The sequence below is a fragment of the Drosophila subobscura genome, chromosome A (assembly GCF_008121235.1).
Source record: "Drosophila subobscura isolate 14011-0131.10 chromosome A, UCBerk_Dsub_1.0, whole genome shotgun sequence".
NCBI lineage: Eukaryota > Metazoa > Arthropoda > Insecta > Diptera > Drosophilidae > Drosophila > Drosophila subobscura.
In genome coordinates this window covers 21983279-21997287 of record NC_048530.1, presented here as the reverse complement: position 1 = coordinate 21997287, position 14009 = coordinate 21983279, and the positions used below count along the sequence as shown (strand labels likewise).

General features: G+C 44.5%; 1 protein-coding gene across 3 annotated transcripts in view; it reads right to left on the bottom strand.

The window, feature by feature from the left end:
* LOC117898191 overlaps positions 1 to 14009 on the bottom strand; it is a 54294-nt gene that overhangs the window by 28178 nt on the left and 12107 nt on the right. For all 3 annotated transcript variants that reach the window (XM_034807422.1, XM_034807414.1, XM_034807430.1), the window contains 2 exons: positions 8569 to 8696; positions 2471 to 2613 (listed from right to left, as the gene is read on the bottom strand). In XM_034807422.1, coding sequence (XP_034663313.1) covers positions 2471 to 2613; positions 8569 to 8696 — 271 coding nt within the window. The remainder of the gene's footprint in view (positions 1 to 2470; positions 2614 to 8568; positions 8697 to 14009) is intronic.

Genomic DNA, 14009 nt, shown 5'->3' with positions numbered 1-14009 from the left:
AGTTTACCACTATTTATGGGGCTGCAGCATAAAGCGGGCTGGCTGAGAGTGGTAGCAAAAAAAAAAATATATACCAAAAAAAAATGAAAAGTGTGTCTCCGTTTCTCTATTTCTCCGAGGCAGAAGCATAAAAATGATTCGCCCGAAAAAAGCAAAAGTATATAAACAGACTTGAGAGGTGCTGTTCTCATTTGCCTAGTCGCAGGATTCGCCAAAAATGGAATGGAAAGGGTAAGGAAAATATTGCTCGGGTTGCCAAAAGATGTACAAATGTCAAGCGATATATTTTCATGATTTCTTTGGAAGAATCGAAGTGATTGTTATCTTCATACAATATCCGTACCATAAAAATATAAAAATTAATGTTAAGAATATAATAGATCGAAAAAGGCGACGAACAGCTAAAAATAAATACACGACAAAGTGACAGAGGAACGCACAGAAAGTAGATATGATCTAAGAAATAATACATTTGAAACCTTGAAACTCAGCGACCAATGAAACCATTGCGGATCAAAGTAACTGACATCTCACGTAGATCGCTGTGCAGGAGCTCCTTAAGCATGGTTGGTGAGTGAGAATTCCCCATGCAAAAGTAAAAGTTAGAGATAGAGAATGAGTGAAATTGTTATTGGGAACACGGTGACAGTCCGATTAGCGCACTCATGTGTGTGCATGTGTAACATATTCAGGCAATTACTGCCATTCAGCGCATTTCAATTCAACTTCAAAACTGGTTCCCAGCCAGCATTCCCCATTTTGCCAGCCACCCCTCTTCAATTCTGCCAGCCATCCCGGCTGTCACTCCTCCGAGTTGTGGTGCAAAAGTAGAAAAAAGCTTTTAAACTTCACTCAAGATTTTTGCCGTTCACGCTCGGCTCGCAAATTTTTTGACTGTTGCCGCTCACTTAGTTTTGCCACTGCCACTACCACTCCCCTCTGCAGTGCTAGGCTACCATGCTACACTTTGGGGCATGCCATTGCCATGCCTCAACAGTGGCTATTCCCACATCTGCACCATGGCCAAAGGAGGCAGGAATTCTGATGTAAAGAGCTGCAATCGCAGGCAACCAAAAGTGTTAATTTGCCTTGAGTATTTTTTCGGACAATATGGAAATAGTATGGGAAAAATCATCATTCGATTTAATTATAATATTTAATTTTCATTGAAATGATTGATGGGTAAATAAATCTCAGGTGCGCGGTTACATTTTTGATAGAGAAAAGATGTATTCTGTAGATTTTCTTCTCTATTTATAACCATTAGATATTGTATGAGCTAGTTATGAGATTGTTCAACGTATCGAGAGAATCACCAAATATTTGGTATTGTTTTTTCTACAAAGAAAATTTGAGCTGAACTCTCCATTAGCTATTTTTGGTGCCTTATCCCCACTGTTATGGCAGCATTCACATAATTTTTGGGCAATGCATGCTGACTGCTTTCACTGCACTGCCACAGCCACCGCCTCTATCTTTAGCTACTTCTCTTGCTACAGCCAGATACTGCTACTGCTACTGCTACTTGTATAGTAGCTTTAGCTACTCCCTACCAATACACTGCTGTGGATACGTAGACTGTACTGTCTTTATCCACGACTCTCTGCCGCTTTATATACTCACACTCGCCCTCGCACTCACACATATAGACCCGTGTGTTCTGCAACTGCTGGCGTTGTATTGTAGTTGCTTTTCCTTCATCATTTTCTTTCGTTTCCTTCATTTTGTTGCTGGGCTTTTACTTTGTTGAGTGTTGCCTCTGTGTGTGTGCATGTGCGTGTGTGTCTGTCGTTTTTATAAGTCTGTCAAAATGTAGTTCATATATTTTGGCGAAAATTCATTTTGCAGTTGACATAACTTTGTCAGCCCCAATTTATCAACAACAATTAGTAGAGCAGAGCAGGGCAGGGCAGGAGCATGGCAGGGCAGGACTTGACTAACATACTCGCATGGGGCTCAAAGTGCTGATGTGGGTGTGCGGATGGGGTGCAGCTATGTGGGGGCCTGGCAAGTATGTGACAAGTATTTTGAACAAAAACTTTGTCTGCCAAACAGAACCCGACTACACAGAACACTTGACTTTCTGTGCCCCCCAGAACTTTCCAGAGAGAGACAGAGACACAGAGAGAGAGCGCTGGAGAGCTGCAGAGCAAGACATTCGTTCGTTTTGTCGCTGCTGCAGCAGAAGCAGCAGCAGCAGCAGCAACATCCCTTGCGTATGCGTAATATTATAATGCCAAAATAATGTGCATTTGGAAAATTGCTGTCAACCCAAGGCAACGAGCAGCACAGCAACGTCAGTCAGACAGACAGAGACAACAGAGAATTGCTGGGGCAACACATCAATTGTCAAGTGTCAGCTCGGCTGTGCCACTCTGCCTTCCACCCAGCTGGCTTATTAAACTTCAATTTGCAACCCGAACCCAGCACAACTGAACGAACAGAAGAACGGAAAAGAAACAGAACTCACCTGTATTCGTGCGACAGGAAGAATGTGCCACGGATGAGGCAGCCATTAGGATTCTTGCGCTTTCCATTGAATATTTTCGTATAATGATCGTAGTTGTTCAGATTGACAGCGCCATCAAACGTCAGCATAATGATTTGTGGGATCTGCAAGAGAATTAGAAGATGAAACAGAGAACTCACAGCTTGACAGTTCAATCTTGTAAACTGTTGGCATCATTACGTCAGGCCTCCAGCCCCCTGTCAGGCGATTTGCCTAAGAGGAAAATCTCTTAATTATATGATGCTGCTCATTTACATTGCCTCTATCTACATGCGATATAAGTATAAGCTGCTGCACATACACTTATGACCGCACGTGTGTGTTGTGAGGGGTCGGGTGTTGCGGGGGGTTCGTTCCCAATTAGAGGATTGCCGACCTCAAAATCAGCCGGGCATGGGATGGCATTGGAACCGCAGCAGCAGCTCTAATTGAAGGTTTTGCATTTTGCGTTTGTTTTTCCCCTGTCTACGTTGCCGCCTGGTTGCGCTTTTCCACTTTTCCGCACTTTTCCACCAGCTGGTGGTGCCACCCCGCACCCCGCACAGCGCACCCCACACCCACTGGGCCACCCGTGGCAATTGCCTACTTTTGACTCGTAACGCGAAACTCTTGCAACTTGAGCATTAAACATAATTAGTGGGGCATGTGGCCAGCCAGCCAGCCAGCCAGCCAACGAAGGCAGAATCGCAAAACCAAATTCATTTCGAATAATACTCAACTATCAATAGCACGAAGGCAGCAACAAACCGAAAATTCCATTACGAAAATTGGCACCCGAAAAACGCGAAGAAGAAGCTGCTGCTTCTGCTGCTGTGGCTGTGGCTGTTGCAACTTGCAACACTTTAAGTGCAATTCCATAATCAAAGACCTCGGGGAAATGCGGTTAAGGGAAAAGTAAAATAACAAATAATAAACCCAACGAAATGAAGATCCATAAAAACAGGGTGGGAAATCAAGGGTGCAAACACGAAATGTAAATACCCTAGGCCAAGGAGACATCTCCCAGAATATTTCTGTTACATACTCCTGAATATTCAGCTGTCTAATCAATCGATTGTCCATCTACCATAGGGTTCAAGGAGTTGTGCAAAAGGTCTTTTAACTTATTCAGCATTCAATTTGCAGTAAAATCACTCGCTTGAGCTGCAACCCCAGACAGTATTAGAGTATAACCTGAGTAGAACCAGCATCCAGCTGTTTTTATGCAGTTGTAGCTGCCATACAGGTTGAGCTTGAGGTTGAGCTTGAGGTTGAGCACAAATCCAAAATGCATTTCGACCGAGAGCTGGCCATAAAGGCGTGAGGCACGGCGGCAGGAACCCACTTAACGCTCATTGCAGGACACATAAAAAGGATTATTGTACAAATTCAATATTAATGTGAAGATGATACCTAACCCCAAACGGCCAGACAGCCAGACCGCCAGCCGGACAGATGGCCAGACGGCCTGCAGCCGGTGTTGGACAGAGCTGGCAAAATTATGCAGAGGCGTGAAACACTCGAGCCATCGGCATCGGCATCGGGCGCGGCGGTCCGGCTTAAGTGCGGCTTAGATGACGGCGGAGTCGTCTCCGACACCAGCAGCAGTAGCAGCCACAATGCTTGGGATGTGGCTCTGGTGTGGCATGGTGTGATGTGGCTCCCGACAGCCATTGAAATTGAAATTTTCGCTTCGATTTGACAGCATTTCCTTTGCTTTCGTTTCCCATCCGTTGGTTGGTTTTTCATTTGGTTTCCATCGCATCGCAGCCGTCCCACATCCACTACTACTTCTACTTCCACTTCCACTTCCAATCCCACACTCACTCTCAGATGAATCTTCTTATTGCCTTTGGTGGTCGGTTGGTCGGTTGGTCGCTCGGTCGAGAGCTTTATTGAAAGGCATATTTCAAAGGCGCGTTTCCGCAAAATGAGTGCAAATCAACTGCAAAACTTTTTTGCGCTCTCGCTAAATTATGAACTAAAAATATTATTGCAAATATAATGAATGTCAGAAGAGAGCGACAGGAAGAAAAAGAGAGACCAGAAGAGAGCGATAAGGCTAGAGAGGGCTAAAACAAATCATAAAATTTGCCAGCTTGGACCAAGTTTTTTGGTGGCGTCCAAGGACCAAAGTCAGGCAAAACCATTGTGTGGCTGTTTGAACTTTATGCGATTGCCATACTGCTGAATCATCCATCGTCTATTACCTATTTCCATGACCCAAATAGCAGCTCAAGGCTTTACAAACATACAGAAATTAGGGGAAACGCCTCAACCTCAGAACCCAACTAAAATAGTTGGTAGAGCCCATTGAGAACCGATTTGTTGGGGGTTAAAATTATACGAAACGTCGAATATTTTAGAGAGAACAAATTTGAGGAAGGTTCGGAATTTTTCGGAAATGATGGAATGATAGAAAAGAGCTCAAGCGAGAGAGATGCGATAAGTCTCGCCATTAAGTTTGTAATCATAATTGGAACAAAGGAAACCCATCAAGAGGTTTTTATGGCAAGTTACTCAAGCTATAATAGTTTGATTTATTTTAAAGTGGGCTATAGCAACGGTTTTCGATCAGTTGATGCTTATAATTATGAAAAGAAGAGACTTTTAACCGCTAGTTAGCCTGATTAGATGCAAAACATTAAGCGTGATAGAGAAACTAACTGGGGAGCTGCAACTGCGAATGCTCGCAAGTGAGTATATGGCCAAATCAAATAGAGGATAAAAGTGATGGAAAATGGAGATACTCAAGTCTCCAGTTGACGCAGCTCGTCCCAGTTTGCCCGCCCCCTGCCTGCTGCACTTTTCTGTGTGCGTTGATAATTTTCGCCTAATGCGACTCAAGTTTGCACTTTAGTCTTTCAGCAAATATGGCAGACACCCCGCACCCCGCACCACACACCCACCCACCTCTCGAAGGCCATGGCAGGCTGGAGGTGGCAGCACCGAAGTTTGCCAGCCACACTGTGGGGAGGGATAGTGCTTGTGGATTGATGATTGTGGGGTGCCTGGGCTGGGTGGCGAATATTTGCATAGCTCAGTTGCTCAATCGCAGCGACAATTGAGCGGCTCATTGATTGCACTACCCATCCAGCAATCCACCCATTCAGCAGCACTCACTAGGCACCTCTTAGAAGCTCTCCATTCCACCATCCACAAACTTTTTTGTTGACACTGTGCCATCTTTTCATTTCATTTTCTCAAATCAAATTCGATTCGAATTCAAATTGAGCAAAAGCGGTTTGCTAGCCGCAATTTCAGCCCTTCCCCAACCCATCCCATACACTTAATGCGCGAAGGAGTCGTTTGTACTGCGGCAACTGACTGATTGATAACCCACTGAAGACTCTCTCTCTTATGACTGTATTTAGTGGCCAAATAGGTGTCATTTTCTAAGCTTCAAAGTTACTTCGTTTTGGCCCAAAAGGGTATAGAAATGTCTTTACTTTTTTGGTGGCTAGCTATCCGGTTTGCATTGCGGAAATTGGCCGCACATTGTGAAATGGAGCGAAACGATAATCGAAATGCCAAGGCAGACAAAAAGAAAAAAAGAAGTGGTAAAAAAAAAGCAAAAACGACACGCTGGGCAGGGGTAGGAAGGAAGGAAGGGAGTAACAGAGGGGCACAGCTGAAGTGTGAAGCTGAAAAGCCGTGGTGGCGCTGGCATACGCTGCGTATGCGTGATGTGTGATGCGTGGTGCGGGCGAATCCAAATCAAAGCAAGTTTTTGGCATGCGCAAATTAACCGCTTGTTTGCGGTTAATTGAGATGATATTAATTATAATTATGTGCGCACTCACACACGCACACACACACACACATGCGCAAGCAGAAAGTGCCAAACAAATCACAGATACGCACACAGATGTACGCGCAGGACATACACACACACATGCATAGACACAAAGATTCAGTCAGCAAATGGAATTGTTTTGGGGCTTGCCGCTGCTGCTGCCGCTGCCATTGCCAATGCCTGTTGTCGGTTGCCGCTTGTTGGTGGGAACACATGTAAGCGCTAATAACACTTAAACAAGCACCCACCCACACACACACACACACACACACACACACACACACACACACACACACACACACACACACATGCGCACTGATACATACAACCACTACGAAGAACGGACAGAACGGCGTGGGATGGCAGCGGACAGACACACATTTCAATTTCGAAAATTAAGTGGCTCCACTTGCCTTGTTTGTATTTGTGTGTCTATATCTCACATCTGTATGTGTGTGTGTGTGTGTGTGTTGTATCCATAAATGTATTTGTATTTGTTTGTCTGCGATTTGCGTTTATGCGGCCTGCCTGCCACATAAACATCCGCTTTGCTTTATATTTGTTTGTGCCGCCTTTTTTTGTGCAGCCAAAGGATACTCTACCCGCGAAAAGGGGTTGATCAGCGCGGCTAGAGATGCTTATGGCTGGAGCGCATGTATCTGGTAGCCACAGAGCATTCAATGCGTCGTTGGCGACCGACTCCCCGCGTTGTTGCCACTGCCTTTGCGAGTGCTCGTGTTATTATGCAAGTGAAACCACAACTAATGTGCACTACAAACTGTCTGTCAATCGCCCAGCAGAAGCACAGAGCAGGGGGCAGGCGCATACCCGCAGATTGAACTGAGGGTGAAAGATCCACTGCTGATTTTCCGCGCTTTCAAATGCGGGAAAAGCGGGAAATATTTATACACAAATAATTTAAAAGCAGAACACGGTGCAAATGATTTCATTAAAAAGCCAACCAACGCGAGTGTGTTATGCGTGCAATGGAAAATGCTTTGGAAAATGTTAATGGAAAGTTGTGTAAGAATCAAAGGGGCACTCTGAGCATCCAGTGGAAGAAAAATGAGTGCCTGAATCCTTCAAGTAATGCCATTACGTGAGAGTTCTGTTTTGATTGCGTTTCCGCAATGCAGCAAAGATTTAATTAATATTTTTTGTTGATTGAGGTTGAACTGCCAATCAATTGGCATGTGACAAACACACGCATTAACATTGCAAAGAACTGCAAAATAATTGTCCATATATATTTAGATATTGATTTTTTGCATTGGGTTGAGATTGTGCCACAATCAATTTGCTTTAAACCAAAGCCAAAGAAGTCTACTGGCTGCTGACTGCCTGCCTCTGCCCCTGCCGCTGCCGCTGCTCCTCTAGCCAGCGCATAACTCTTGGCCAAATAAACAAAGCGTGTACTCGTAGTTATTAAACAGGATATTCGAATCAACAGGGCCAGCAGCAACAGTATGGCAACAATATGGCAAGGACAAACACGGCAGCGGACAACAAGAGAGAGATAGAGAGAGAGACGAGCAGGGGCAGAGGGAGTTCTGGACAAAAAGTACGACGAATACAAGAGCACAATTTCCTTATGCAAAGCGACGATAAGAGCAAACCGAATGCAAATACATAGATTTATGACCATGGCCCAAACAGACAGGAGCAGGAGGTAAAAGCATCCCAGTCAACTGAGAACTCGCCGAGAACTGTAAAAGCTATAGAGAGAGAGAGAGAGAGAGGGAGAGGGGGATAGCTGTATATATCCCAATCCAAAGCATTTCGCTGCGATTCGATTCGATTCGATTCGATCCACAGCTGCCATAGCCCCAGTTCTGTGTCGTAAAAATAAAAGCTGTCAATGCACTGGAAATTTATCGCCTTGCAAATTAACACTTAAATGCAAATGGGAAAAATGGAAGAGCCAACAAGTAGCAGAGAGCCACTGCACTGAAGGGTTTCACCAAAGGTTCGACTTAGGGATAGTCTGTAGGTGAAACGTGCAGATTCGGTGGAGAGTTGTGAGAGAAATTAGTTGGCTCTGATGAGCAGATGAGGAGTTTCAGGGGAAAACACTTATGAACTGGTTAGCCCTACGCTCTGCTAATCGAATGTGTGAACCAGCTTGTGATGATACCCTAGACACACCTGAATGGCCACCAATCCAAATGGAATTGTAGCCGTATTTTTTACAAGATGCGCATACACATTTACACATGTATAAATATGGGCTGTGTACCCAGCCCACATCGGTCTCCCCCCCTCTTATACGAGTATCTTTAGTTACCTTTTCGGCCTCGAGGTCGCCAGGTATCTGTGTGCCATCCTTCGAGCAGAAACAGTAGGGCAGGGTACAGTCCTCGGTGCTGCAGCGTTGGGCGGTGTCTGCCGGTGAATCCGTGGCAGGGGCAGGAGCTAAACACATAGAGTGGGAGAGAGAGAAGGAATCACAAATCAGTTTGAAAATTATTTAAAATCTATTTTGTTATGCAAGATCCAATCCGGATGGTAATCGAAGTGAAGTGCATCGAGAGGCTTGTCCAAAGTTAAAAGTCAACAAGTAACAATACAATGCCAAGCAAATATCAATAAGGAGGCCAGAATCCCGGCCAGCAACCCGAGCACAGACAACCAACGAAATGTGCAAGAAACAAGTTAAAAGAAAGTTAACATCCCAGCCAGTCGCCAGTCTCACTCTCGCACAGAGATGCTCCAACTCGTGGCGTGTCTGTGTGTGAGAGAGAGAGAGACCGAAAGTCAAATAACCTTAAGCTAAATCCTGAGCTCTCTCTCCCTCTGACGGGGTCAAAAGCTATTTGCATATGTGGGCGGCGTTGGGCGTGTGTTTGAGGGCCATCCGTGTGCGAGTGTGTGATTGCCAGTCCCAAAACTCAATAGAATTCAATTGGTTTTTTTGTTGTTGTTTTTTATCGTTGGCATCTTCATCCTTCAACCTTCAGCCTGCATCCAGGGAGTCCTGCCTTGTTTTGCTTTGTTCCGTGATCGAGTCAACAAATTCGCTTAAAGTTCACAAAACAAAAGGTGAAACGATGCTCGGTCGAAGGCAATGGCAATACCATACCATCGATGGGAGTCGATGAAGGCAAATATTAAATGCATTTCTTGTGCATCCCATCCCCCTCCCCTCAGCGCACCAATCACTGACGGCGGCACATTGGCGGTGGTACGTACATATATCTGGAGTTTCACTAACTGCATTAGCACTCGCCATGGATACGCTATCGATTCACTGCGCTGTAGGCGTTGATTTGATTTGATTTTGATGCAGGGGCCAAGGAAATTTCTAAATCACTGCCACTCACGGCTCGGGACGGGGCACGGCTGCATTCTGCATGGTCTGCCTGGTTCGTCGGTTGCTTCTGGTGGCATAATGTGTGGCAGCCGGCCTCTGTGTGGATTCCGAGGTTCCGTGCGGTGTCACTGATACGTGTGTGTGTATGTACATACGTACTGGTAGTGTCATTGGGCCAGCGGGTAAATTGAGCGTTGTGTGTGAGCAGCAGGTGAAGGCAAATTGATCCAATATTCCGTAAATTATTCGGCATTGAATGTTCATCTGCGTCATTCAGCAGAAACCTACTGCAGACCGTAATCCTTTGGATTTTCTATGATTTTTCATCCACAATTTATTTGAATGGCTGCTTTCAAGACTTTTACCAAAGAATGATCGAAATTTCAGCACATTTTCGGCGCATTTGCATGGCCACAATAGAGCCAATAAGGACTGATGTCTATGATAATTTGTTGTGACCCCTAACCCCTTTCGCAGGCTCCATTCTGCTTCTACTCTCTTGTCACATCATCAATCAATTGAATGCCGAATGCAAAGAACAACTAATGATGGCAGACTTCGATTGGCAGACTTCTTTCTTTCCATTCGGTTTTCCTTTGGAGCTGAACGAGTGCCTGACAGAGTCTTAAGCCTGTCCTGGAGAGTGTCAGAGTAATTATGCCACCAGTTCCAGCTGCGACTTTCTTTTGGATCAAGCGGGATTTAATTACACACAGCTACAAAGTTATGCAAATGAAAATCCTAATACCCAGCCAGCACATAAGCAGCAACAAAGGAAGGGAAAAAAGCGTCGCACAAAGGTTGTCCTTCGCAACGGAACGGGAAGAGGACAGTATAGGATCTGTGTACTCTCTCTTTCTGCAGTTGGCATTGATTCAGTTTTAGTTTTTTGTCTCTGCTCTCTGTGCTGTTCTTTGTGCACAAACTCCCCCACCTGCTGTGCCACCTTTGGCATTTATGTAATGCCAGCAAAAAAATAGTTTATACAAAATAAAATGCAATAAAGCACACAATAAATATGAATGAGCATTGCACTGGGTTGGGGGATAGTTTTTAATATTAACATAAAATATCTGATCGGATTCCCATATTGAAAAAATTGAGAGAAGCCCAAAAAAAGAGCAGGGAAACCGGAAGGGGGAAAAAAACGACAAATAAAACCCCTCTTGTGGCATATCAATGCCTTTTTGAAAAATACTTGTGGTCACATCATAAATAACGGCAATGAAAATGAAATGCTTGGCAATTAATTGGCCAGGACACAGGACGCACACACACGCACACAGGACACCACAGGAGACAGGAGACGGGAGACAGGAGAGAACAGGAATGGACAGGACAGTGTGGACCAGGACAGAACTGCAATCAACATAAATTCTCTGGGGGGCCTGGAAAGCAAGCAGCCCCACACAAAAGTAAATGCATAAAATTTTATTATTTCAAAAAGTAACTTCAAGAATCTACCCCGCAATCTCTCTCTCTTCTCTTGCCACTCCTTCTTCTACTCTAGGACTGTGTTTGCCTGCAACTTGTGCTGAGTTATTGAATAAAATGTAATAAACACTTTTAGTAACTTTGTCTTATGCATTTTGTCCTGCCAGAGACTATGAAGAGAGAGAGAGGGCGACACAGAGAGCTTGCAGGACGGACGACAGAGGGCGGGGATAGACAACGACTCGCATCATCGCATACAATGCGTATACGTTATATTTGGCTACTGCTGTCCATAGTTGTTACGAGTGCGAGTACCCAGCGAAAATGAGGAGCATAATGGCTTCTGACTAGACAGGATAAGTGTCCGACATTATCTAGGGAGCAGTTTAACAACAGAAAAGTGAGCAACGATCAGAATAATAGCTCTCATATTTATGTGCATTATTCAGATATTTCTCTATTTCCCACACGGACTGCCTGGCGGATCCACGTTTTCCCTCAGATCTACCGAGGTATATCAATCTTCGATCAATCTGCCGAATTGTTTTCCTTCAAGTTGTTGTTTCTGTTGCCATTCTGCTGCTGCTGCTGCTGCTGAGGCTGCTGCTGTTGTTGTGTAAGCAATATTGAAATGCTGTCATTGAGCGTGCTCACTGAATTATGAAATTGAAAACTATTCAGTGCAAAACATTTTTCTTTGAATTTTATCAGCTCAGCTCCTATGCATATGTGTGAGTGCGTGTGCGGGCGGGCGGATTGGGTAGATTTGGGTGTCAGCTGCTGCTGCTGCTGATGCTGCCTGTCCAAAATGCCTGTCCACCATTCCAAAAATGACTCTCCTTAGACCTCGTGATATGTTGTTCAATTTCAAGAGTAAAAAACTGGCTTAAATATTTTAATTTGTGTCTCTCGCCTTGCCAGCAGAGCAGTTTCAAATCGAAATGAAATGAATTCGCATTTATATGCACATTATACGAGTACAGCATATATTGTATGAATGAATGAATGTCTACTCGTACTCGCACACACATGAGCACATACACACACACACACACTCAACTGTATCTTCACTTGTATGTACATATAATGAAAATCTCAACCACTTTTTGCTTATTTATTTCGGGGGACAAGTTGCTGTCACAATTTCAAATTGTGCAGAGACCTCCGTTGCGTATACGCAATTCGTCAGTCGAGATTTGGCCAAAGTCATGAATCTGTTGGTCGATGATGGTGCCGGGCGGGGCTTGGCTTGGTTGAAAAACGGATGCTGCAGAGGAGAGTCTTTCGGCTGGCAAGAGCTTTTAATCCCCCGTCTGGCTTAGGCAGTTGGCAGATGGCTGGCTAAATTAAAGTGCCAGACGATTATGGGGCAATCGGTTAGTTTGCTTCTTTACTCATTTTGGATGAAATTCCTTGAAATTACATACAAACAAACACTCTGGCTAGGTAAAGCACAAGTACAAACAAACACATGTGCTTATACGAGGCTTTTTTGGTTTTGGCAGCTTGAAAGGTTTTGCGAGAGTCTTTCAAAGTGATTCTTTTAATGCTAAGCTAAGCAACAAAAGAAATTGCTTTTGCATTCACTTTGGTTTTAAGAAGCTGCATAATTCATGTATAAGCAAATACTTGAGCATGTCATTTGATTTAGGGAAAAGTGCGAATCACTGTAGGCCATTCCAGGTACAGTAAGATCCATTTCCAGAGTATTTGCTGAGAGGAAATTGTACAATTGATTATCGAGGATGATTATTATCCTCCTATGACTTTCCACAGTGCCTGCTAGATGATGATACGCATCATATGCCTGCACTTAGCAGTGTCTCATTGCCACATGGACGTGTGTCATAACATTCACTCGCAGCACCGCAGCACAAAGCAACAACACCCACATCCAAGCACCCTTTCACCCCGTTCATCTCCTGGAAAAATGCTGCGAATGGCAAACGTACAAATTGCCAAATGGCCGAATCGGAGTTGGAGTTGGAGTGGGGCAAAAATTGTTATATAGGGTTAGCCATTTCCTGTGGCAGCAGACGACAGACGCAAAAAAAAAAGAAGAACAAATTGAGAATCAGATATGTATATGTATATGGACATATAGAACTACATACCTATCGCCTTTATGTATCTGGCGTCAGCAGAAAAGCAGCGAAAAAAAAGAAGCAACATTTTTATGCACAGAGAGCTTTGACCTAATCTCTGCTGCAATATTTCTCCTCGTCCACACACGCACACACACACTCTCGGTCTCGCTCGCTCTCGCAGCCACAGATAGTGTGTTTGTGTGCGTCATTTATGTTATTACTTTTCTTCAGCACACATACATATGCACACACACGCATATAGTGGGTGCGGTGGGTGGAGAGGGGTAGCTATTTATATGAGGACAACATTCCAGTTGGTATTACGCAAATCCCCAAAACGCTTTAGCTGTCGCAGCTTTCTTCCAAGCGGTTGCCTTCCGACCAACGACCAGTACCCAGTGTACCCGCTGCTCACCCCCCCGCATCTGCCATGGGACTGCTCACAGACGTAGACGTAGCAGGACCTAGAACCGGAACCGGAATGGCGACTACTGCAAAAGTGCGTGCTTGCATGTGAGCGATATGTCACTCTGCATATGCCTGTGTTTCTCTCTCTATCTCTCTCCCTTCTATGTCCATGTCCGTGTGTGCATTTAATTCTATGCTCGTTTCTGTTGAATTTTTGGCCTTTTCGTGTGGCTACACTTGACAAAAATAAATGCAGCATCTTCCATGAACGAATTACTTTCTTACAACTCACTTTCACAGCAGACTCATGGAAGTAACTCGCTTCTGGTAACTACCCCGCCCGCACACACCCTCTCTATAATACTGCTCTTAATTATGCTGCCAACTCGTCTGAGCAATCCTATAGCCGTAAAAACTGTTATCAAATGCGTTACCTTGTTCCCATACAGACAATTTGCCTCTTGCGGTTTTTCTCCAAAATGAAAT